General features: G+C 42.8%; 1 protein-coding gene across 10 annotated transcripts in view; it reads right to left on the minus strand.

Moving 5' to 3' along the window:
- The window catches only part of APBB2 (amyloid beta precursor protein binding family B member 2), a 379,350-nt gene that overhangs the window by 112,516 nt on the left and 240,600 nt on the right, over positions 1 to 26,234 (minus strand). For 7 of the 10 annotated variants that reach the window (XM_018049390.1, XM_018049388.1, XM_018049391.1 and 4 more), the window contains one exon: positions 8,138 to 8,346. In XM_018049390.1, the coding sequence (XP_017904879.1) occupies positions 8,138 to 8,346 (209 nt within the window). The remainder of the gene's footprint in view (positions 1 to 8,137; positions 8,347 to 26,234) is intronic. The other 3 variants (XM_018049395.1, XM_018049392.1, XM_018049396.1) reach the window with 1 other exon arrangement.

A 26,234-nucleotide genomic window follows, 5' to 3' on the forward strand; every position in this document is an offset into this window, starting at 1 on the left:
CTTGTTCCACTGATCTGTCAGGCAGATCTCTTTTCTTAAATAAGTCAACAGGAGGAACTCTTCCACCAAGTAACTTTTCAACTAAAGTTCTTTGAAAATGAGATGGTAGTGTTGACCCATAGCTTCGGCACACAATGAATACAATTTTCAAAGCCACTCAGAACAGAAGTGGCTGAGTTCAAATATCCCAGGTGTTGACAAATGCATTTATTTGGCTCTGAAGGCCTCTCTGAGGGCAAAATCATTGCAAATTTGGATCTATCATCACTGCACAGCTGGAGTCACTGTTGCTTTCTTTTCTGGATTAGGCAGCTGACCTGCAGTTTTTCAAACTTAGACCACTGGGTCTATTTATTTTTTAAAATGATCTCTTTTACCGAGCACAGAACAGGAAAGTCGTCCAGCCCCTCACCTCTTTCCTCACTCCATCCTCCAAAAAGTATTCGGTTTTCACTAAGGAGAAAATATTACAGGAAAATCTTCAACTTGTCAGTTGGGAGGACCTGCTGCTGCTGCTAAGTCACTTCAGCTGGGTCTGACTCTGTGCAACCCCACAGATGGCAGCCCACCAGGCTCCTCCATCCCTGGGATTCTCCAGGCAAGAATACTGGAGTGGGTTGCCATTTCCTTCTCCAATGCATGAAAGTGAAAAGTGAAAGTGAAGTCGCTTAGTCGTGTCAGACTCTTAGCAACCCCATGGACTGCAGCCCACCAGGCTCCTCCATCCATGGGATTTTCCAGGCAAGAGTACTGTGAACCCCCTAAAATTGGTGTGGGGTTTTGTCTTCTCCCTAACTGCATTCTTATGAAGAAATTTTTTTAAAAGGCATGTGTCTGACAAAAGTAATCTGAAATCAGAAATCATACTCAAAAGACACTGTGTTGGGATTATAGAGAGTGAAATAAGAGCATTTTTAAAAACAAGTATTCAGAAAAGGCTCTGGCATTTAATCAAACATTTCTCTGTACATGTGTGTTTAAATTTTTGTATATACATATTTACTCATTGGATGCAGGAGTCCCTGTAAAGTAAAAGTTGTTTATGCTTCTAAGATTGTATGAATTCAGCTCTCATGCTACAGAGACATGAGTCAGTGGGCAAACTTCCAACAATCACATTTTATAGATTTAAATAAACAAAGGTGATATACAGTGATTTTGCAAAATCTTAAAATAACATGTAAGCATTCCTAAATAAACCCTTTAGCATGGAACTCAAGCAAAGAAAAATGGAAACTAGTGTGATTTACTATGAAAAAGCCAGAGTCTTTTTTTCCCTCCTAAATTTAAAATTTTCACTGACACTGAAAATGAGAAATGTTCTCCTTCACATAAGTGATCATAATTTTTCTTTTTAAAAATCAAGGGCAATGAAGGACAAAAACAACTTGTCTTAAATTTTAAGAATGATATTGTCTATTCATCTATTTTTTTAATTAAGAGAGAATACAACATTTTAGCTAGTAATTTAAAGAAAAAAGAAACCCACAGAGATGCTTGGGTTCTACAGAAAGTCTGTAGTTTGGGTGATAGGAGTGAGGGATGAAAGAAAAGAGAAAGACAATAAAAGAGGAAAAGGCAGGTGGAGTAACCTAGGAAAGACAGACACAGGACAGAGATAAAAGGAGAACAGAGACCATCGTCTGTGAGCAGCAACCTCTACTTGATCATCTCTGGGACAATGCAGCTAAAAAGCCTTGCACAGCAGAGAGATGCTGGTGTCAGTATTATGGTGGGCACACACTCTCCTGGTGCTTGCTGTGACCCTGGCCAGGCTGCAGCAGCCCTTATCCTGATTATGGTGATCATGCTCAGGTCTGAGCCCCAAAATCCTAGCTCTGGGGGACTGACCCAGCACCTGGGGCATGGCACCTGCTGTGACCCTTCATGACCTTTCAGCATGGTGCCCTTCATGACCCCTTTAAGGGAATCTGATTGTATAACTACAGTAGAGAGTTTTCTTCTTCTAGATTTCTCTTCTGGGATCTTAGAAAGCAGTTCCTCAAATCAAACAAAATTGATGCACTGTCCTTCTGCTGGAAGAAAGCTAAGAGTTGATCCTTTGACAATGTCCACAGAGTTTTCCTGAGGATGGGGTCCAAGGGGATGAGAAAGTCCCTGGAGGTGCTACGGAAGTCTCTATGAAGTGGTATCAACATGCAAACGGGAGAGCAAGAGTGAAGGGTTGAACCCGCGGACAGCTGGACAGACAGGGAAGCACATGAACATCCCACAGTGGTCTTGACGAAGCCATGATCACATCACCACTGCATGCTCTTCGGAAGCTATGAAGTCAACACAGCCGTCTGGGAAGCTCGGGTTCAAACCCTGCCTCTGCCCTCACCTGCTCTGTGAACTCAGTGCCCTGCATATCAGACAGGGCTAAAGAGACTTCCCACTGGAGTGTGGATACCATGAGGTCAAGAATGTGAGCCCTTGGCCCAGGGGCTGGCTGCCCGAAGCTGCCCAGGGAACAGCACTGTCCTCTATTCTTGCCATGGAGAAAATAAAGAAAGGCATTTGTACGAATAAAAGGTTTGAGAGCCCAAGGACTACAGAGCATTATCAATTATGCTTCATAATCCTCTTCTGTCAAGATTTGAGCCATGGCCTTGATCATAAATGGCAGAGCACCTGGAATCTGGAATTCTGAATCAGCCAGACAGTGTTAATGAGCACTGTATCCATGTACATGAGATTATTTTTTCCTTCTTTTAAAACTGCTTTCTATGTTTTGTTGGATGCAACACTATCAAAAGAACAGTTATGGTTTGTCATGCAAACATAATACAAAACAGTTTTAAAAAAATCTAACTAGAAAACAGATTGACAAACGCTTGTGGAATTAAATTAGTCTGTGTGAGCAGCAGCACAATTTAGAAACTATAAACTAGAGAAAAATCAGGAGAGTTGAGGCTCTAGCGCCGGCTCTGTGGCTACAATAAGTCAGCGAGGAGCTCCCTCCCGCTATGAAGCCAGTTTATCCCTTCATTCAGCAAATATTTAATGAACGTTGCCACATACCAGGCACTGTGCCAAGTGCTGAGGATGCATGACGAGGGGGGCAGGTCCCAATCCCCCAAAAAGGGAGGCTGACATGCCTCAAGTAAGAATACTACAAACAGACACAGTGCAATGAAGATCAAAGGGTTCAGAAAGCAGGCAAATGAGAGCAATGATTCCCAGGAGATGCTAAGATGAGGCCAAAGTATTTAAGCAGAAGTGACACATAAATAAAAACAGACTAGATTCACTAGAAGACTGGCTTTTGTAATCCCTCGGCATATAATTTCCTGGAAAGCGTATGTTTTTTTTTTTCCTTTTTTGGAAAAGTGCAAGTTGTTCAGTTGTGTCTAACTCTTTGAAACGGACTATAGCCTGCCAGGTTCCTCTGTCCATGGAATTCTCCAGACAAGAATAATGGAACTGTTCCCTTCTCCGGGGGATCTTCCCAACTCAGGGATTGAACCTGGGTCTCCTGCATTCCAGGCAGATTCTTTACCATCTGAGCCACCAGGGAAGCACCCCTCCTTCTGGGGGTGGGGCAAAAGCATAGGATAAAGGCAGACTCTCAGGCCTCACCCTTAGAGAGTCTACCTCAGTGGCCTAGAGTAAGAACAAGGAATCAGCATGTTCTGCAAGCCCCAGAGGTTACCCTGGCCACAATCCTTGGTTCAGTGGGCTGAGAAATACTGCTGTAGCATTCACTAGTCCCTTCTCAAAGGTTCCTGCCAGTTCTGAAATTGTAAGACTCCATGAGCAGGTCAGGAAAATGATGACAGACTGGCCCCTTTATGTTGCTGTCTTATTTCTCAACGTACGTGAAAATCCTCAGGTTCTAATGCAATGCTTGAAAATTGTTCTCCTAGGGACTTAGCTGCACAGGCCACTCCCAGACTCCAGGAGTGATGCAACAAGAACAGAGTAAACTGATCACAAAGAGATCACAGTCCTGAGAATCAACCAGACCTCCCCTTGCTTTGGAGCCACTTTTTTCCTCCTTGCCCTTATTCTTAAGGAACTGGGAAACTCCTTCATCTGGGAAGATTCTAAGTAAGACTTGCTCATGGGCCAACAGTTAGTTACTCATTAAAATATTTTATGGAGCTCCCTCTTCTCTCTAAGACGCAACATCTAAGTAATTTGGAACAAACTGATGGATTAGGGGGAGACCGTCGCTGGGCCAAATTTCAGTGGCAAGTGCTTCCCGCCCAGTTTATAAACTTGCAAAAATACTGCTGGCGTCTGCAGAGGAAAACACTATGCGTTGCGCTTAACACTTCCCTGGTGAACTTTGGAATGTGAAATGTACAATTTTCAAACTGTAAGGAAGCCTTCAGTCCTAGACTTTTGTGAAGCTTAGTCAACAGATTTGGCACTTACTTTTTTTTTAAAGCCAGCTCAGGAAAAAGCTGTATAAAAATATGCGTTTCTAACACGACATATTACAAGTTTCTTCTCGCCCTTAACATTTTGCTTTCTCTCATGTTTCCAAATTAATCAAAATAGATTCTATTTAGGGATCAAAGAAATGGCATTAAAGAAATAATCATTTTTTCTTAACTGTTATTAGCACCTGCGGCTGAGTACCAAAGAACTGATGCTTTTGAACTGCGGTGTTGGAGAAGGCTCTTGAGAGTCCCTCACACAGCAAGGCAATCAAACCAGTCAATCCTAAAGGAAATCAACCCTGAATATTCACTGGAAGGACTGATGCTGAAACTGAAGCTCTAACACTTTGGCCACCTGATGTGAAGAGCTGACTCACTGGAAAAGACCCTGATGTTGGGAAAGACATAAGGCAGGAGCAGAAGTGGATGACAGAGGATGAGATGGTTGGGTGGCATCACCGACTCAATGAACATGAGTTTGAGCCAACTCCAGGAGATAGTGAAGGACAAGGATGCCTAGCATGCTGCAGTTCATGGGGTCGCAAAGAGTCAGACACGACTTAGCAACTGAACAACAAAACAATGTTATGAGAAGAAGTCATTTTCTAGAAGGCTCTGCATATGTCACCACCCTCCCCTGGAGTGAGATGAAGACATCCAAGGCTCTCCAAAGCCCCTGATAAACAGAGTGAAGCCTGGGGTGAGGGCAGGGGCCAGCACCCCTCCACTCAGGCTTGACTCCACCAGGGAGTAGGTGTGTGCTTCTGGGTAAGCTCCCTTGCCTCTCCATGTGGGTTGTCAAATATAAAAAGGGAACGACAACTACCGTACAGATGCATAGGGTTTTATGAGGAGTAAGGAGATAAGCTGTGAAGCTGGCGCTGTAAATACTCGACCTCCCTTAGCGCCTCTGCTTTAATATCCTTGTCAGCACCTGCAGGACCTGGGAACATGGAAGGCTGGGTCTTCCCCAACCTCTCTTCTCTACTACCTGCTTATCCCTCTGCCCCTAGGATTTCAATGTACTGCCTTTTCTATCTGCTTGGTTTTTTGACTCTGTGGATGGCCTTATGCACAGGGAAAAATGTGTATGGAGCAAACAACCAAAAGGTTGATCTGAAGAACATCCATCCCACTGGTCTATTAAAGTGCTGGGTATGAGCCTGTCTCTGAAATGTCAAAAAGCTACACATCTGTTAACATGTATCTTGGAGGGATAAGACTTAATCCAACATGATGGCAATAGACGAGTGGAACAGAACCAACTTCAAGGTGGAAATTCACCCAGTGCTGGGGCAGATCACGGGATCTGGAATTGAGAACTGGGCATCTGCCCACCCTGACCTGGTTACTCAGCTCATTGAGCCCTAGTTACCTCTTAAGTGGGAAACAGAATAGCCGTCTTCTCTGCCACATGAAGAGTCTTGAAGGGAACAAATGAAGTGACATTTATGAAAATATCCTGAAAGCTACATTAAGTCATGAATAGCTGCTGGGAGGCTGAGCAGTGGAGATGTGATGGAAATACTGAATTCCAGGAGAGGAACTGGGTGGGCGGGCAGGCAGGCCTTGGGACACAGTTTGAGCTGGGAAGGGGGCTGGGCAGTGACAGGGAAGGGAGGGAAGCGGGCAAGGACGGGGGCAGAGCAGGTGACAGTGGATGTCAGGAAGCTCAGGGATGCGAACGTGGACTGCCACCTGGTCATCTTCCCCAGGGTCAGCAGCCCACCTGTGCTGTGCTCTTCTATGCAGAAAATATGAAAACAAAAGTCTTCCATGTTAATCAGAGAGGTAAAAAATCTGAGGCACTCAAACCCCGAGATGCTCCCCTTGGGCCTCACCCCACCCACGCCTCAGCCTCAGGATGCGGGCTTCAAGACAAACTTCATTTCTTCCATATACGGAATGAGAGGCTCACTGAAGAGAAAGCAGTATCTCAAAGTCAGTCTGATCATCTCACCTCTGGACAAAGAGAAAGCAGGTGGGCTGAAATCTCAGAACCAGGGAAGCCAAGTGAGGAGAACTCTGGCCTGGAATTCAGGAGGATTTGGGAACCCTGAGTTCTAGACCCAGTGTGGCTGCTGGTCACTGGCCTCTCTGTGCCTCGGCTTCCCGGTCTGTGATGGATGGAGACTGGTGCCAGATGCCTCCTTGGCACCCTGGCATTCTCAGCTTGCAGGGCTCTCCCTGGAGGTGAGGATGGTAAAGGGATGCAATAGGAGAGTGAAGTCCTGGGCTGGAGAGACTCTAACAGAGATGCCAAGCAGTGCAGGTGAAGATGAGAGAGGACCTCTGAGTCTCACTGAGGGCCCAGGGGTGTCCTGGCCCACTCGGCTCCTGGGAGCCGCGCTGAGGTCCAGGGAGAAATGCCAAGAGACACCTGGGCTGGCATGGAGGAGGATTCCACTTCCTCGTAGGCTGAGTTGGTTCATCTCCACCTCCCAGCACACCTCACACAAGGTGAATAAAACACTGAATGGGATTTGCTCTGGGAGTTGGAATATTATGCTAATAAAAAAAAATTACCAAAATTGCCCAGTGATAAGCAATGAAATCCTAAATGGTTCAGTGGAACTGAAGCAGGTGTCTGATCATCAGGGCCCTGAACCAATAAACTGAAGCCCCAGTCTATCAACAGAGGGTTATAGCTTGCTCTAACCATTACTTGAAAGATGGAGAGTTTGAGGCCCAGGTGGAGTGAGTGAGATGTTGAAGCCCAGTAACAGCAAGAATGTGGTTGGAATGTAGGTCTTCCTGCCTCTTAGAGAAGAGCAAATAAATAATGGAAGATGTCGTTTACTTTTAAAGACAGGAAGGGTAATAATAGCAGCAAATATGTAGAGAGGCTTTTGGGTAAGAGATGCAGCTCAAATTCCTTCCATGTCCTCAAAGTAAAAGAAAATAAGTTGTTTAAAGAACAAGACTGTGGTCAGAGAAAAGACAGAAGTGCCTGTGTGTCAGGAAACAAACCTCTTTTCTCAAAAAAAAAAAAAAAAAAAAAAAAAAAAAAAACCCACACACATTACTTAACTGTGACCTTTTGCTACTGTAATTCTCTTGAATATTTTGTTATCGGGATTCAGAAAGGTTCACTGCAGGAGTTTCTGTATTAACAACGATCATGATGGAATTTTTTTTAATGCCTCAATTCTTTGTTTAAACATCAGATTTCTTCCTCAGGGATAGAACAAATTTATGCTGCTAATTATTTCTAAAATAATGTCACTTCTGCTAAATAAACAGATTCTCTTTTTTTATTTCTTATTAGAAATTAAGCATTTAAGGGTTCTCAAGGGTTATTCCTTTAGACATCCTCTCTGTGCAATCAAATGAGCCCAAGGATATTAATAAGATGTGTGGTAATTATAACACGTCAGGCCAAGAGACGTTCTTCCATGTGTAAATATTTTATGGAACCAGCACTGTGAAGTGGCACCTACAGAGTAAAGTACTGCCTCAGTGAGCCCTAGGGAATCTTAACCACTTCTCATTAATCAGCCTCTCTTACTTTCTGTACCTGAAATGGTATTTAAAGCGACCAAAAGCCATTAAAAAATAAAAAGATCCCTGAAAGATGATATTAACACTATTCACAAAGAGGAAGCATTTCAGAGGTTTCAAATGCAACATGCATAAAAATTGGAACGCTTACCTTGATGACCTGTTGGGGCAGAAACAATGAGTCTAAAGAGAAATCACAAGTTACATCCATTCTGCTAAGCCATGAAAAAGATACTTCATTTTACCTCGTTCTCTGGGGTGGGAGATGACGTTACAGAACTAAGGGACCCTTTCCTAGAACCCTGAAGATCTGCTGGGATGGAGACAGGGCGTTCCCACTGAGTCGTCCCTGTTGGTATGTGCCAGTAATAGGTCCCAGCGATGTCACTGACTCTCTTCCAGCCCGGTGGCAAATCTGGATCAGTCTGAAAGGAGTGGTCACTCCATATATCTGCTGGAAAATGGAAGAAAAAAAAGAGGGGGGGGTTTATTAAAAGAAGAAACAACTACAGTTTTCTGGTTTTAGTTCCAATAGTCAGAAGAACTCCGCAGGCAGATATGTCCATAGCCCAAATGAGAACTAAAGCCATCCTACAGACACCAAGTATGTTAAGAGGGGGAATACAGAAAGGAAGAAAGAACTGCAAGGTTGACACTTGATAACACGGATAGAAAGGACCCATTATCATCATTTTATAGTTCCAAGGACCCTATGAACAGGCTAAAGCTCCATTAGTCAGAATCAACTACTCAAACAAAATCTGCAAGATTACACACAAAATCTACAGAACCCCTTTGTAACTTAGTAAGATTCACCGTTTGGGGTCACACACCCAGCAGTGAGTACGATTCTAACTTTCTTTGCTTTCTGGATGACTTGCTGGATTTATGGGTACTGCACTTGTTATCTTTGCTTTAACAACTCCTCCCATTTGATGGTAAACACCTAAAAGCAGCCATGTCTTTTGAAACACTCTGGAATTCCAAACTGCACACAGAAGATCCCCAAAGAAGACAGACTGATAAAGCCTCAGAATTCGAAAAGGAACTCTAAAAACAGAACAATAATGTAAATACAGGAATGAGCATAGTGTGGAACACAATAGAGAATGGTGGGGACTGTGGCAAACCGGTGAAAGTGGAAGTTGCTCAGTCGTGTCCAGCTCTTTGCAACCCCATGGACTATACAGTCCATGGAATTCTCCAGGCCAGAATACTGGAGTGGGTAGCTTTTCTCTTCTCCAGGGGATCTTCCCAACCCAGGGATTGAACCCAGGTCTCCCACAGTGCAGGCAGATTCTTTACCAGTTGAGCCACAAGAGAAGCCTAAGAATACTGGACTGGGTAGCCTAGTCCTTCTCCAGTGGATCTTCCCAACCCAGGAATCGAACCGGGGTCTCCTGCATTGCAGGCGGATTCTTTACCAACTGAGCTATGAGGCAATCCAGTAAGCATGTACAAAGTCCAAAGGCCTTTAAATTAAAAAAATAATTCTTTATGCACTGTGTGTATGTATGTGTGTGTGTGTGTGTGTGGGGTGGGACAAATAAAATACATCTACTGGGCAATTTCTGCCATCTCTGGACCATATCAATATTTTATTAGTTTACTGGATGATTATTTGCTTTTAAATATCTCATTTTGGGCTTTCTTATAAAATGGGCTAAAATACTAGAGAAGAGAGGAGAGAAGAGGAAGCAGAGTAAGAAATCCATAGAGTGAGAGGCATGATGGAGAAATTACAAGCAGCTGGATGAACATACATAGATAGGAAGACATAATCAATTTGCACTCTACATTGGGGGATCACTTTATTCTGAGGAGAGGCCCTTTCTTACGTGGCCATTCATAAGAGGCTGGAGCCAGTACAGCAATTCAAAGAAACTGGGCTGGCCTTGCCCTGTGCAAATGTCACCGCATCATGTCACTGAGACTGCTACCATCGCCAAGATGAAAAAAAGAAGCCAAACAAAGACGTTGATTAAGATGATGGCACAGATGTGCATTCATGAGGGTGTTTGGCATCCCAGCATTTGCTTTTCTCATTTAAATCTGTCAGAGGCAAAACTGCCGCTTGTCTCAAATTACGATGGAAACTTCCCCTCCCCCTACAGGAAATTAAGCATGATTAAATAATTTCAAGTTACCCAAATCTTTCACAAACAACTCGAAGCAAATATGTGCATACACTCCTCTGTCTTGTCTCCTTGTTGGGGGGGCGGGGTGTGTGAGGGTTGTTTCTGCAGTTTGGTTTAAGGCCAAGGGGTAAACTAGGTCCCAGTATAGAAACGGATGCTATTTTTTCAGAGACCTGAGTAAGATCAGCTTGGGGGAATTCAGAACATGAGTAAATGGGGATGGGAACAAAAGAAAGAACACAATGGCTTCGAGTCTGAGGCCTGCTGACCTGACCAGGGTTACAGAGCTGGTAACTGAGCACACCAGGACCCACCCTGGAGCCTGGGTACATCAACGCCAGGACACTGCCATTGCAGGCTTTGCATAGGGGCCTCCCTCCTTTACTCCCTCATTAAATCTGCATCCAGTAAACTCAGGCCACCTCAGCTGGTCTGTGGATCTGCAGCCTCTCCCGTTAGAAGCCTGAGCTTCAAATTCCACCCCCAGACACACAGTGGAGGCTGAGATCCCACGTGTTTCTCCCTCCGCCCTTCCCCACAGGATCTCACACCTAAGAAGCTTTATGGTCTTCTGTCCTGTCATCGCTGCATCCCTGCCTCTTAGTGAAGGTGCCTTCAAGGAGAAGAGGTTCATTGGTAGGTGTGGAAAGGTACAGGTGTCCTTTCCAAGTGGCCCACTTCACTGTGTGCAGTTCTGTCCCAGAAGCAGGGCCTGCAAGTCTGAGTATAAAAATAGCAAGGCTGACAGCCCCAAGAAAGTCCCTCTTGTGCTGGGAATCTCTTGGGCCAAGAGTGATACTTGGCAAAGGAACAAGGGGCCTGTCTGTGAGCAGCAAGGACCCGCCTTTCCAGCCGCCTCTGGGCGCCAGTGCCCGGGCCTGGCTCCACCCCTGGGACTGGGCTCTTCTCCGCAGTTGGGTCTGTGAGTGAGGCAAGCCAGCCTCTCCTCACCCTCTCCCTTGGGCTCACTAGCAGGAACCGAAGGGTCAAATGGAAACAAATGAGCATCTAGCAGCAGCTGGAAATTTCCCTTTCTGCTCAGGAGGCCACAGGAAGGAGGGATGGGTGAGCTGGGATGCTAAATTTGGTAACGTCTGCAGCACAGAGCACAAAAGTCTCCCTCTGGTCCTCTGAATGGCCCTCACTCCCTTCCTCGACAGCTGCTGTGTGCCCAGTGCCTCAATGTGCAAGGCAGGGGGTGAGGACCTTGTGAACAAAGAGGAGACAGATGAACTCCCTCCACAAACATTTCCTGCTTACTCTGTGCCAGGCATGGTTCCAGGGCTGGGGGCACAGAGGTCATCAGATAGACCTAGCCAGACCCTGCATCCGAGACCTGGGTTCTCAAGCATCAGTCACCTGGAGAACCTGCTAGAACACAGATTGTCGGGTGCCAGCCTCCCACCCTCCACCCCCACCCCAAGCTTCTGACTCGGTCGCTCTGAGGTGGGGCCTGAGACTCTGCATCTCTAACAGTTCCCAGGTGCTACTGATTTCATGCTGTTGGCTTTGGGAACCAGACTTTTTAAGAACAACTGGTCTGGGAAAACAAAAGGTAATCATTCTTATCTACCAAATGCCATCTGACTCCTGGCTTCAGAAAACAGAAAATGTGAATTATACTTCATCATTCATTCATTCACCCACTTATTCATGCATTCTCGTGCACAGAGGGACTCTACTACATACCAAGCACTACTCTAGAAGCTGAGAATGTACAGCAATGAATAAAAGAGGCAATTTACGGATAATGGCGTCAGTTGTGTCTGGTGATGGGCTATTTGGTAGGATAGTCTGAAGAAAGAACAATGTCACCCTTCTGTCACAAACAGAAGGGGCTGGCCTTGGGAAGAGACTAGGGAACAGCATTCCTGGAAGAGGGAATCTCAAGTGCAAAGTCCCCGTGGCAGGAAAGAGGCCGTCATGTCATTACAACAGAAGGTCACGTGAATGAGAGATGAGTGGTCCAGGGTAAGACTTAACTCCATAAGAGCTAGGAATTCACCCTCTATGCAAAGGAAAACTCGTGAAGTTCTTGTGTGGTCTGTGTTTTCAAAATCAGAAAAGCAATCTGCACAATGCTCCCATTCTTGGAGAAGAAAAACCTCTCTCTTCTGAAGTCTCAGCTGCAGCTGCTGCTGGCTACTCTTTCTGAGCAATGTTATTCCCAAAGGAGTCAGGCTCCTAGGTCTAAACTGCTGTATATGAATTTAGCGTTAAAACCATTTCTCTGCTCACCGGTGGTCTGCTTCCATTGCCTCTCTCTCTCTCTCTTCTTCTCTTACTCACTACTTAGCCCCTTTATTTTTTCTGGACCTAGAACTTTGTTGTCAGGAAACAGCAAGAAAGTTCTTCATCCCCTCCAGCTTCATCATTGACTTCTGGCGACAAGAGCACAGGGCCAGGACTCCAGGTCAGGATCATTTATTATAGGTTTGCTGAGGCTTCCAGGCAGCACACGGAGGCTGCTTAGAAGGTGGTTTGAAACTGTCCTAAGTCAAAGGAACTGGCAAAAATGATAACTATAGAGACAAGGGGATGAGCCCTAAATGCCCCAAATCTGTGAATTCTCAGAATTCTGACCTGCTGGCCTGCCGACAGAGGGGAGGAAAGCTTGCCCCAGTCTCAGCGCCTCTGCTCTTTCTTATATTTATTTGCAAGGCCTATCTAGGACTCTGAAGTGTCTATCACAGCCTCACAAAAATTACACATTTTACTCCATTGAGCTTTCCTGTGGTTGCAGTCTTCTGACATCGCTAATAAAACTCTTGACAGTTTTGAGAGTGTTGATTTTCTAACTCTTTCTCCTATATTTTCCCTTAAAAAAGTTAAGATTTTTAATGTTTTTGAAATAGAGAGTTCTTTGTAACTGAGGATATTCCTGTTGAAGATTCTTGAGTAAATGTTCCAAGAACTCACAATTTAAACGGTTCTTAAATTTGGGCCTTATAATACTACATACTTTGTATATTTTTATCCAGTATTTTGGCATAAGCTCAACACAATATTTCTTAATTTAAACTCACTGGGGACATAAGTCTTTGCTAGGCTTACTCAACTAAATTTGTTTCAAGGCTATATTACCGACAAGAGCTCTGGAGTCAGTCAATACCCTTGAATCTCAGCTCCAACGCTGGCTAGCCGTGTCATCTCAGACAAATGGCTTCATTTCTAATGGCTTGTCTGCTTACTATGACAGAACTGATGACAGCTTCTACACCATACAGTTGATGTGGAACACAGGGCTCAGCACAAAGCCAGGCACGTAATAACCACTCAGTAAATCTCGGTTACTAGTCACTATTAATTTCTTCATTCAAATGTGGCTTTAGGGGAAAAGACTGTGGAGAAAATACATTTTGAAATGGCATCAACCACAGCGCACTTCACTGAAAAACTAAGATTCCCAAATGTGATTTTTACTAAAAAGGTAGTTTTTATTTAGATCAAGAAAAGTAGATGAGCGTGTTGGCCACTCACATGTCCATTCAGAAGCAAAGCATCAGATGAGGACACACTGGTTTGAGTTTGTGGCATCTCTTTAAACAGCATGTGGCTGCTTTATGTCATGCAGCTAGGCCATTAAAGTAGAAATGAAATGAGAACAAAATAGCTTATGAAGTCTAAGTATTATTTCAGGCACCCTTCTTTAGAGACTGCTCTGCCTCAGGTCCTCAAGAAAGTATGCAAAAGGAACTGATCTGATGATGGTGGAAAATAAAAGGGAAATTATGCCTCCCTGTTCACAGACTGTTAACCAAAATCAAAACAGTCAAGAGGACTCTGCAAAGACAAATTTAAAGACTAAAGGGCATGAGATGTAAGCCACTAAAAATTATCCAGAGGGAAAATTGGTATTTGTAAATATGAATTCATCCATTCACACCTATACAATACATATGACTGAAGTTAATCATATGACCTGGCTACAGAATATTTAAGATATCATAAGAAGGTCTCATTTGACACACTTACACAATAAAATGTGCATTTTCTTACAAATTATAAAAAGGGGTATTAAAATTTTAAGATATGAAATATAATCTAAGAACACTACTTCCTTTTACAGTGTGCACAAAGTACAAAGTAGCATAATTTACAATCACTACTGAGAAGCCACAGGCTTAAAGTCTCTAGCCCTCTCCAAAAAAGCAAAAATAAAACATTAAAACTTGGATTTTAATTTATATTTTATATTTCTATTTTTATAAATATATTTATAAATTTATATTTTAAGAAAGCTACAGGCCATTGTGATAACCTCAATTTTGTTTTTCTAAGAAGCACTGGGAAACACTGGTGATGAAACCAATGCAATCTCCAATATTCAAAAGTTTAATCACATTACAAAATGGAGAATGTATGTGGGTGGGCATGCTCTTGAATCAGCAACTTGTTGGGTGACTTTAAAAGTAAAGGCTACAGCATATATAAAATTGCCAGGCAGTTTATTACTTTTTCCTCCAGCTGTCTGACCACTTGTGCACTGAATGGCAGCAGTGCCTCCGGTTCAATAGCAGGTGGGATTATTCAGGTTTGGCAGGATGATCAACAAGTCAGCCCTAATATTCCTTGCTTTCAAGTTTGGGCATTTAGTGCCTAAATACAGTGTAATAGGGATATCTATGATCAAATGATTAAGCAACTGTGCAATAACGTTCAGAGAACGTGTCCAGCTGCCATGCCAGCAGTCGACCCATCCACACACCTTCCTCACTTGATTATCATTTCACAGTGAGCAGCTGGAGAGAAGACAAACATCTACCTCTGGCAGCAATCTTTCTTTGGCTTCCATTCAATCAGACAGACACAATGACGACTAGCACCATACTCTTTCAAGGTAGACAGGTCTGAAAGTGTGTTAAATAAAGCCCATTCTCCAGCCCTCCACTATTCTGGCAGGGTCTTCAATACACTTTTCCCTTAGAGCTGTGGTCCTCTTTAGGCTGATGGCAAGACGGAAGCTATTCCAGAGGCTGCCTAGACCAACTTCAAGGTCACTGTTATTCTAAACAGTGGCATGCAAGGACTTGACTTTCTACATTAAGTATTAGGACAAAAGATGATTAGGGAGAAGCTACAAAATTGACAGAGTATTTGACAACAAACTATAGTCTGGTCTTTTGCCAGCAGATTAAAAAGGCAAACTGAGGACTTCCCTGGTGGTCCGTGGTTAAGAATCTGCCTGCCAGCAAAAGAGACACAGATATAAAGAACGGGCTTTTGGACTCTGGGAGAAGGCAAGGGTGGGATGATTTGAGACAATAGCATTGAAACATGTATATTACCATATGTGAAGTAGATGACCAGTCCAAGTTCGAGGCATGAAACAGGGCACTCGAAGCCGGTGCACTGGGACAACCCAGAGTGATGGGACGGGTTCGGGATGGGGGACACGTGTACATCCGTGGCTGATTCATGTCAATGTATGGCAAAAGCCACCACCATAGTATAAAGTAAAGGTGATGGCACCCCACTCTTGCCTGGAAAATCCCATGGATGGAGGAGCCTGGTAGACTGCAGTCCATGGGGTCGCTGAGGGTCGGACACGACTGAGCGACTTCACTTTCACTTTTCACTTTCATGCATTGGAGAAGGAAATGGCAACCCACTCCAGTATTCTTGCCTGGAGAATCCCAGGGACAGGGGGAGCCTGGTAGGCTGCCGTCTATGGGGTCGCACAGAGTCGGACACGACTGAAGCAACTTAGCAGCAGTAGCAGTAGCAGCTTCCAATTAAAATTATTTAATTAATTTAAAAAAATCTCCCTGCCAATAGAGGTCTTTGATCTCTGGTCTGGGAAGAACCGGCATGCCATGGAGCAACTGAGCCCTTGCTCCACAGCTACTGAAGCCTGTGCACCCTAGAGCCTGTGCCCTGCAACAAGAGAAGCCACTGCGATGAGAAGTCGTCACACTGCAAATTGAGAGCAGTCCCTGCCCAGCACAACTAGACAAAGCCTGCATGCAGCAATGAAGTGACCCAGCACAGCCTAAATTTATATATATATATATATATATATATGGAAAGCATGCTGAAGTGGCTGCCATCTTTTCTAAAAACAAAATCTATGTGTGGGAGCACACAGAACTATACTCCCATAGATTAAAATGTGTATATTTTGTTTCTGATATAGAAACAAAAAAAAGCAATTCTAGAACACTACAGAATTGTCAAAGTCCTGCAACTAATTTAATCTCATTTGATCCCACACAATTGGAGAAGACAGGTACAGGAGACACACTATTCCCATTTTACAGGTGAAAAAACAGATTTTAGCAAAGGCGGAGAAACTGGTTGTCATTGACACTGGAGACATCTCAGTGCATTTTTTTGTTTGCAAACCATTCTATTTGTTAGAAGTTTTAAAGGTTGTGTATTTTCACATAAGTATTTTTAAAGGTTGTGTCCTTAAAAAAAATCAGCATAATTGAAGTAATTTGTTCAGTATGCCTGAGTGTTAGTGGACAAGCTTTAATATTTGATGTAAAATGTAAGACAGGATTTTTAGGCTATGGATTGGGTGGGGGAGTTAAGAGAAAAATGTTTTTCGGATATTAACTTTTAAAATACACATCATAAAGGATCAGGGTAAAAGCTGTTCTTTTATGACTCCTCTGAGATGTTTGTTCTCCATCTAAGTTAAAAGAGAATTTGAGGCAGCTTATATAAAAGATGGAAATGTATTTGAAACAGTAAAATAACATGAGAAAATAAGAGCCACGGAGTTGAGAGGAAATTTAATTTCTTGCCCCTAAAATTTACAAAGTTTGAATTATCTAATAAAATAAGTTTACCAAAAAGGAAACTTTTCCCTAAGCATCAAATCTAAAAGGAACTTAGCACGTGGTAGACCGCACTGGAAGCAGGAAAGCAGTAAATGATATGGCTTCACATTGCATCTAGGTGGTTTTATTTTCTAATCTTGTTATAAATTATAACCACAATATATAATAGGTAATTATGTGTAAACTTTTTAAAATAATAAAGTGGGCAAACTATTCTGTATCTTCCTTTCATCCATGAGAAGCCTGGTGTCTGGGTCTCCCAAATAAGGTAGCAGACACTGCAAACTGTTCATCAGTTCTGAGTGTTTTCCTTCTTATTGGACACTTGGCCATCCCAAATACATTTCCCAGCCTCCCATGTAGCTAGCTATGGCTATGCAGGTTACATTCTAATATTGGGATGTAAGTTCTAGGACTGTATAGCAGCTTTTAAGAACCTTCTTCATAAAATAGTTTGCAGGCACATTTTTTTCTTGCTGTCTGGAACAGACAAGTCTTCTGGGACCATCAGCACACTGGCTACCCCCTAGGGATGCTGGAACGGTAGGGCCAAGGAACTTGGGTTCCTGAGGTCTTTGTGTGGAACAGAGCCACTACATCGGTGGACTGCTACTACCAGGCTTCTGTGCGAAAGGGAAATACATTTCTATTGTAAATAAGCCACTGTTATTTTAGAGTTTTACATTACTAACAGCTGAAGTCGATCCTAACTCATCCATCTAATGGCAGGAAAGTGAATTTCAGACCTAGGACCTCGGAAAGAAACTAGTACACCAAGGATTAGCTTTGCAACCCCATATTCAATACGAAACTTACAGGCATATAAATTATAAAGTTGAGTTCAGAAACCCAGGCTCCTGACTCCCAACTTCTTCAACATTTCCCAAACCCTCTACTGTTGGAATATAATTTGGTCATCATTCACTCATTTCACCACCACCAGTACAAGCAAGCATCTTAACCGCATTTCCAACTCTTGTAAAAATGCCAAATGCAGACTCTATCTTGGGTCTAATTTATCACAAACCTCAAAACTATCAGGATTCAACCAACCACAAGCAACATTCAGCCATCCATTTGATTCAAGGCTTTAATGCTTTGACTTGTACCATCCTCCTCCCCTACTTCTTCCAATTCTAGGTCAGGAGAAAAAAGCAAAGATTCTCCAGGGAAAAACAAAATGACAAAACCAATTAGCTGATGCACACCTGTGCAACAGCTTGGTTTTTCTTTTCCAACAAATGAAAGAGTGGTACACAGAGCTCCGAGTTTCTCAGAGATGCTGAGGCTACTGGCAGAAAAGAGGCAGGGGTATTTGTGGATCCCATCTGCCAGAGATGCACGTGTAGAGAGTGTCATTTTTTTTTTAATCTTCTCAAAATAGAATGCAGCATAAGACAATATTAGATATTTGGGCCAAGATTCCAGGAAAGGACAAGCAAACAGAAAAATTATTCTCAGAAACCTCAAACAATAAATTAGTGCTCACAGTTTAGAAGGACTTCTTTAGAGATTAGGATGTGGAACTGTTTGAAGTTGTGGGTCCTCAGTAGTCAAAAGTTTAGAAAAAGTGTCTAGAGATGCTGTTTATCACAAATTAAACAGATCAAAGTTCCTTAAAGTCAAGATCAAGCTTGCTCCTCTTTTTTTTTTAATCAACCAATGTACCACAAACATGTCATACACACAGTAGGTGTGCGGTGTTAGTTTTCTGAAGGTAAGTGGATGTAGCTAGGAGTGGCTCCATTTTTCCATATCTTATCCTCTGGAGGACTTTCCTGACGACTCAGTGGGTAAAGAATCTACCTGCAGCAGGAGACACAGGATTGATCCCTGGGTTGGAAAGATCCCTTGGAGAAAGAAATGGCAACCCACTCCAGTATTCTTACCTGGGAAGCCCCATAGACAGAGGAGCCTGGTGGGCTACAGTCCACAGGGTCGAAAAAAAAAGTCGGACACAACATAGCAACAGGGATTTATCTTCTGAAATCCCAGAGGCTGCTGAGATAACAACTCATATGAATGAGAACTATAGGAAAGCAGAAGACAAAGAGGGAAAGGAAGAAGAAAGAGAGGGAGGGAGGGAATATGAGGGTGTGGCCTGTACCACTAAGCCGCCAGCCTCCTGAGTTGAGTCCTGCTTTACACTGACATCCAAAAAGAAAGTAGAATTCCAGTTTGCTAGTTTTTATTCACCCACAAACGTACTGGTTAACCCACAAGGTCTCAAATCCCAGGCAATATGCTAAAATTATCTTCTTACTAGAAAAATGCTCCCAAAGCATTAGAGGTTTCTTGCTTGCAGGGTGTCTGGGAAGGAGTCCAGATTTAATATGCTACAGAAATAGGTTTCTTTTTTCTAGTCTCAAAATCTAAGCCACTCACTTGTGAAAACTCTGGTTCATACAGTTTTTGTTCTGGGTTAGCTCCATTTCCTTCTTTCTAGATCTACTGGTAGTTAAGTGTCCACTTGTAAATGATGGTCTATCTGGTCTTGAATTCTGGTATGCTCTAATAAGTATCTTCCTTCTCAACTCTGTCCCATTACTTCCTCTCTGAAAGAAATTACTATAACATTTGGGCCTTTTGAGAGAAGACTCTGCTGGTCACACACAAGTGATCCTTAGATATCAGAAGTGGGTACAGAGGAACATTCTTTGGAAGCAAATGAATTGGATGCTGTGTCAAAGTCTTCCTTGTTGCAGGCAAATAGGCAGAGATCAGCAGGGACAAGTGTATGACTATGTGGAGAACTTCACCCTAAACAGTTGCTGTGCTTCCTTCCTTGTAGAAACAAACTTTGTGTGTCTTTCCGGGTCACAGATGTGCTTTGATGAATGAACTAAGAGCATCTATTCCGCCCTTAAGAAAATATCATAGCGGACGTACCAAACCTTGAGCCAGGAGCGGAAAGGAGCTGAGTAAAAGAACCCACTGTATTTTTGTTTGGTTCTGTTTAGTTCTCTTTGGAGAAACAAAGAGTATGAATTATTTTTGAAAGCAAGAGTACATTTTCAGTATAAATTTTCCGTGGGTTTTCTTCCTTAAGGGTAATAATATTTTCCTTCCACTTGCTGCTTTGATGACTGACTTGTTTTTTAAAAATATATTCTACTCTGATAAAGCAAGGATTGTTAAATTTTCTTATTGCAAATAAAGGTTACTTGCACTTGGCCTAAATTCTAACTGGTCACCCTGGGAAAGCTGACCTCTTTTCATGGCCATTGGGTCTGTTTGAGAAACACATTTATAAGAACTGAAGTGGTTAGCGACAACTTTAAAAAAAAAAGCCATAATTTGGAGTAGAAAACAGCAACCCATTCCAGTATGCTTGCCTGGAGAATTCTGTGGACAGAAGAACCTACCGGGCTATAGTCCATGGGGTCGCAGAGAGTGGGACACAACTGAGTGACTAACACACACACCAGTCAAAAGGATCTGACTCAACAAACAATTGCAAGGCTCTATTTTCACTGAACAAAATTAAAGTATATCTATCAATAAGATAAAGATATCTTTTTTTCAAAACAAGTAAATAATACGTATTTTATAGCCAGCAATACTAAGTATAGAGCTCATACACCTCCTCACATTGTTACCCTGGAGGAGGTGCTCCCTGTGAGATTATGTGCAGGGCTGGAAAGAGGGCCGCCTTGGGAGTCCATCGTTCTACAAGGAGAAAGGGGAACCCCAGAGTGCCACGCAGTCAGCAGCTAGAAACAATGCATTAAATGTCACCCAGCCTAATGGATAGATCTTTAAAACACAGCACCTGGGGGGAAAAATTACTCTAAATATATTAAGAACACACACACACACATACTAAAAACAGCAATGCATTTTACCTTTTAAAGAACTTCTTGTAATGTGGCTATTCAAAATATTGTATATTACATATGTGGCTCACATTGTATTTCTAGTGGATGGCACTGGTCAGAGGCTTCCAGTAAGCCAGGGGTCCAAGAGGGCTTCTATCCATAAAAATTCTCTGGAGCCTCAAATTAGAAAGTATTGATGAAATGACTTGTTGTTGAGTTGCTTAGTTGTGTCAGACTCTTTGAAACCCCATGGACTGCAGCACACTAGGATTCCCTGTCCTTCACCATCTCCTAGAGCTTGCTCAAACTCATGTCCTTTGAGTCAATGATGTCATCCAACCATCTCATCCTCTGTCTTCCCCTTCTCCTCCTGCCCTCAATCTTTCCCTGCATCAGGGTCTTTTTCAATGAGTCGGCTCTCAGCATCAGGTGGCCAAAGTATTGGAGCTTCAATATCAGTCCCTCCAAGGATTATTCAGGATTGATCTCCTTTAGGATTGACTGGTTTCATCTCCTTACAGTCCAAGGGACTCTCAAGAGTCTTCTCCAGCACCATAATTCGAAAGCATCAATTTTGGGGGGCTCAGCTTTATGGTCTAACTCTCACATCCTTACATGACTACTGGAAAAACCATAGCTTTGACTGTACAGACTTTGTTGGCAAAGTGATGTCTCTGCTTTTTAATATGCTGTCTAGGTTGGTCATAGCTTTCCTTTCAAGGAACAAGTGTATTTTAATTTCATGGCTGCAGTCAACATCCACAGTGATTCTGGAGCCCAAGAAAATAAATCTATCACTGCTTCCACTTTTTCCTCATCTATTTGCCATGAAGTGATGGGACCAGATGCCATGATCTTCGTTTTTTGAATGTTGAGTATCAAGCCAGCTTTGTCACTCCCTTCTTTGACTTTCATCAAGAGGCTCTTTAGTTCCTCTTTGCTTTCTGCCATTTGAATGGTGTCATCTGCATATCTGAGGTTATTGATATTTCTCCTGGCACTCTTGATTTCAGCCTGTGATTTATCCAGCTGGCATTTGACATGACATACTCTGAAATAAGTTAACTAAGCAGGGTGACAATATATAGCCTTGATATAGTCCTTTCTCAATTTTGAACCAGTCCATTGTTCCCTGTCCAGTTCTAACTATTGCTTCTTGACCTACATACAGCTGTCTCAGGAGACAGGTAAGGTAGTCTGATATTCCCATCTCTAAGAATTTCCCACAGTTTGTTGTGATCCACACAGTCAAAGCCTTTAGTGTAGTCAATTAAGCAGAAGTAAATGTTTTTTAGGAATTCCCTTGTTTTCTCTATAATCCAACAAGTGTTGGTAATTTGATCTCTGGTTCCTCTACCTTTTCTAATCCAGCTTGTAAATCTGGAAGTTCTTGGTTCACATATTGCTGAAGCCTAGCTTGAAGGATTTTGAGCATTACCTTGCTGCTGCTGCTAAGTTGCTTCAGTTGTGTCTGACTCTGTGCGACCCCATGGACTGCAGCCTACCAGGCTCCTCTGTCCATGGGATTTTCCAGGCAAGAGTACTGGAGTAGGTTGCCATTGCCTTCTCCGACCTTGCTAGTATGTGAAATGAGAAAAACTGTACGGTAGTTTGAACATCTTTGTCATTGCCCTTCTTTGGGAATGGAATGAAAACTGACCTCTTCCAGTCCTATGGCCACTGTTGAGTGTTCCAAATTTCCTGACATACTGAGTGCAGCACTTTAACAGCATCATCTTTAAAGATTTGAAATAGCTTACCTGGAATTCCATCACCTCTACTAGTTTTGTTCATAGTAATCGTTCCTAAGGCCCACTTGACTTCCCACTCTAGGATGTCTGATTCTAGGTAAGTGATCACACCATCATGGTTATCTGGGTCATTAAGACCATTTTTGTACAGTTGTTCTGTGTATTCTTGCCATCTGTTCTTAATCTCTTCTGCTTCTGTTAGGTCCTACCGTTTCTGTCCCTTTATTGCGCTATCTGTGCCCAAGAAATGCTCCCTTGATATCTCCAATTTTCTAGAATAGATCTCTAGTCTTTCCCATTCTGTTGTTTTCTTCTTTGCATTGTTCACTAAAGAAGGCTTTCTTATCTCTCCTTGCTATTCTCTGGAACTCTGCATTCAGCTGGGTATATATTGCCCTTTCTCCCTTGCCTTTCACGTCTCTTTCTTTCTCAGCTATTTGTAAAGTCTCCTCAGACAACCACTTTGCCTTCTTGCATTTTTTTTCCCCTTTGGGATGGTTTTGATCACTGTTTACTGTACAATGTTACAAACTCTGACCATAGTTCTTCAGGTATTCTGTCTACGAATCTAGAAGGATATAAAAGCAGTTCAAGATTATATATCAAAATTATAAATCAGGAACTGCCAACATTTTTGAACCACTCACAACCTTCCATTGTTCTTGTTTTAAAACTTTTCCAGGATTAATGCAGCTCTTCAGAATTTCAAACCCAGTCCTTGAAACTAGACTATAGAAAAAATTCTACTACAACTTATCCTAAAGCTATGATTTAGAATAATAAAATACAGTTGTAAAAGCATGATATAATTTATCAATACAGTTGTACAAATATATAATTTAACCATCCACTCCTGGGAGATGCTTTTTAAAAATAATAATTTTATTTTTATTTATTTTTGGCTGTGCTGGGTCTTTGTTGCTGCACATACTTTTCTCTAGTTGTAGTGACCACGGGCTTCTCTTATTGTGGAGAATGGGCTTAGTTGTTCTGTGGCATATGGGATCCTCCCACATCAGGGATCAAACTCATGTCTCCTCCATTGGCAGGTAGATTCTTAACCACTGAGCCACCAGGGAAGCCCTGAGGTGCTTTTCAAAAATCAAAATGAGGGACTTCCCTGGCAGTCCAATGGTTAGGACTCTGGATGTCCACTTCAGGGGGCTGCGGTTTGATTCCTCATCAGAGAACTAAAGCTGCAAGCCTCAAGGTGCAAACACACACACACACACACACACACACACACACACACACACACACACTTTACTTACAAATAAAATGAAAATGGCCTAGTAACAATTTAGAAATAACATATTCAGTAACCCCCCTCTCTCCCATGCTCTCTCTCTGACATGTGTGGTCCTTTGTTGCATACAGACTATTAATATTTCCCCTGCACTCTTTTGTATGGGTCATTGGCCACTTATTAAAGGCCTCCAGGCTCCTTCACCAGACCCTTGCATTTTCACCCTTGTATCCCTGGCATTGAGCACAATGCTCAGCACATAATGGATGGTTAATAACTACTCATCAAACCACCTGGAATGTTTCGAGAGGGGAAGACTGAGATGCTGAGAGAGAAATAGTCAGATAACTTATTTTGCTTAATAAAATTATAAAAAAAGTAACAAATACTCAGCAATGTTTCCTCATTAACACCAGCATTCATATTAATGTTTACTAAAGTGCTTACCATGGGCCAGTCACTGCTCGAAGCACTCTTTAATTACCTGTTCATTTACTCCTTACAAGAACCTTTCAAGGTTAGTGTTATCCTCATTTTATAGGCGATGCTTAGAGAGGGTAATTGGGCTTACTGGGTGGTGCTAGTGACCAAAAATCCATTTACCAATGCAGGAGATGCAAGAGACACAGGTTCAATCCCTGGGTTGGACAGATCCCCAGTATCTCATGGACAGAGGAGCCTGGCGGGCTACAGTCCATGGGGTCAGACACAACTGAGCAACTGAGTACACACACACAGACACACAGACACACACAGACACACACACACACACACACACACACACGGTACTTGACTGGCCCTTGGTCCCAGAACTAGTAACGGCAGAGCTGGATTCAAGGTAGGCAGTCCCACATCTGAACCCACGCTCCCAAGCACCTGTTGGCCAATACACAAAATTATGTATTTCAGGAAATGTGTTGGGAGGAATACAGTGCTCTTATTCTCCTGGCTTGCATTCCAACCCCACAGCACTGCATCAGTCCAAGCTCTCAAGAGTCTCACCGGGATTTGAAAACGGTTCATGATCAATTTCTGTGGCTATACTGCTGCTGATCATACCCCAGCTGGCAATTTCCCAGAGAACACTCACTTCAACCACTCTCTGTTCCTCTTCCTGCACAAAAGAAAGTGACCTCTCTGAGCACACCAGTGCATCCAGTGCCCTCTGCAATGCCCTCTTTGTCCTCTCGTTCCCTTCTGCCTCTTCCAGTCCAGGCCAGTTGCACACTCAGTGGTCTCTCAGCATGCCGTGCATTTCTGCACCCCTGTGCCTTTGTGTGTGTTATTCCCCTGAACTGGAATCTCCTCCTTTTCTACAGCCTCAGAACTAAAACCTGGTCATCTTTCCTCCATGGAATTCTTCCTAATCATCCTTTTTTTTTTTTTTTTTTTTAATTAACCAGTTCCTCCCTGTACTCCTACCTCCCTTTAGTGACAAAATTATTTAGGGCAATTTTCTACTTAGTGTAAAACAAAGAACACTGCCCACCATCCAGTTCTCCAAGAATCAAGTCATTAAGCACTACACTTGCTGCCTGAAACAGTACACCCTGAAAGGAATTCAAGACGGAAAAACCAGGATAAGGCACTTTGTACTTTGAAAAAATGGTTGGAGATATCTCAGGGGTAAAAAACACAACAAAAAACATGGCCACACCATGAGACTTGCAAGATCTTAGTTCCCCAACCAGGGATTGAAACTGGGGCAACGGCAGTGAAAGCCCTGAGTCCTAACCACTGGACCACCAAGCAAGTTCGCCCCAAATAATTCTTCTAATGAACCCAGATTCTTACATCTTCCCATACACAGAAAAGCACTAAAAGCATGAACTGAGCTCTCCGATCCCCACAGCTCCCACTGAGATGTGTACCTGACTGCACGTATTCCCCGGCCCAAACTGTATCCACACCGGCCGCCCTCTGCCCTCCCCTCCTCAGAGCTATCTGAGAGGCTGTCTTGGGCTGTTCTTCAGTAAGACCCTGAATAAAATTCAACTCACAGCTCTGACGCTGTGGGTTTTCTTTCATTCAACGTTAATATTATAGTTTCCAGTGTGACACCCTGGTCTTCTCCCCCAGCTCCTGAGTCAAGGATCATACATGAGCGGGATCTACAATGGCTGCAGCTGAGAGCGAGCGTTGAATGTGATGCGGAAACTACTTTTCACAGGGCCCCCTACACAACCACATGCTTAAGTTCAGAATTTATTATATATAGGCAACAAAATGCTATCAAAAATTTTGAGCAGGAGACTCCATATATTTCGAGAATATCATTATTGACAAGAAAGAAAATAGATGAGATATATCATTATATGTATTGGTATAAATTTTATATATTATAACACATGTTCAAAAATTACATGTCAGTAACAGAAGTGAAAATATTGAGCCAAAAGAACATATAATTACCAGTTCTCCATCCCTATTTAATTTTGCTATCAGTATAAATCAGTGATTAAAAAAGCAGCCATTGGCCATCTGAAAGAGTCTTTCTTCCCAGCGTGTAAGTGTTGTCATGACAACGTGACTGCCTGCCGTTATCTCTGTGAACAAGCTTATGTTTAAAGGGAGAGGATGAGGATCAATCAGGTTAAATAA

This window comes from Capra hircus, chromosome 6 (assembly GCF_001704415.2).
Source record: "Capra hircus breed San Clemente chromosome 6, ASM170441v1, whole genome shotgun sequence".
NCBI classification, from domain to species: Eukaryota; Metazoa; Chordata; class Mammalia; order Artiodactyla; family Bovidae; genus Capra; species Capra hircus.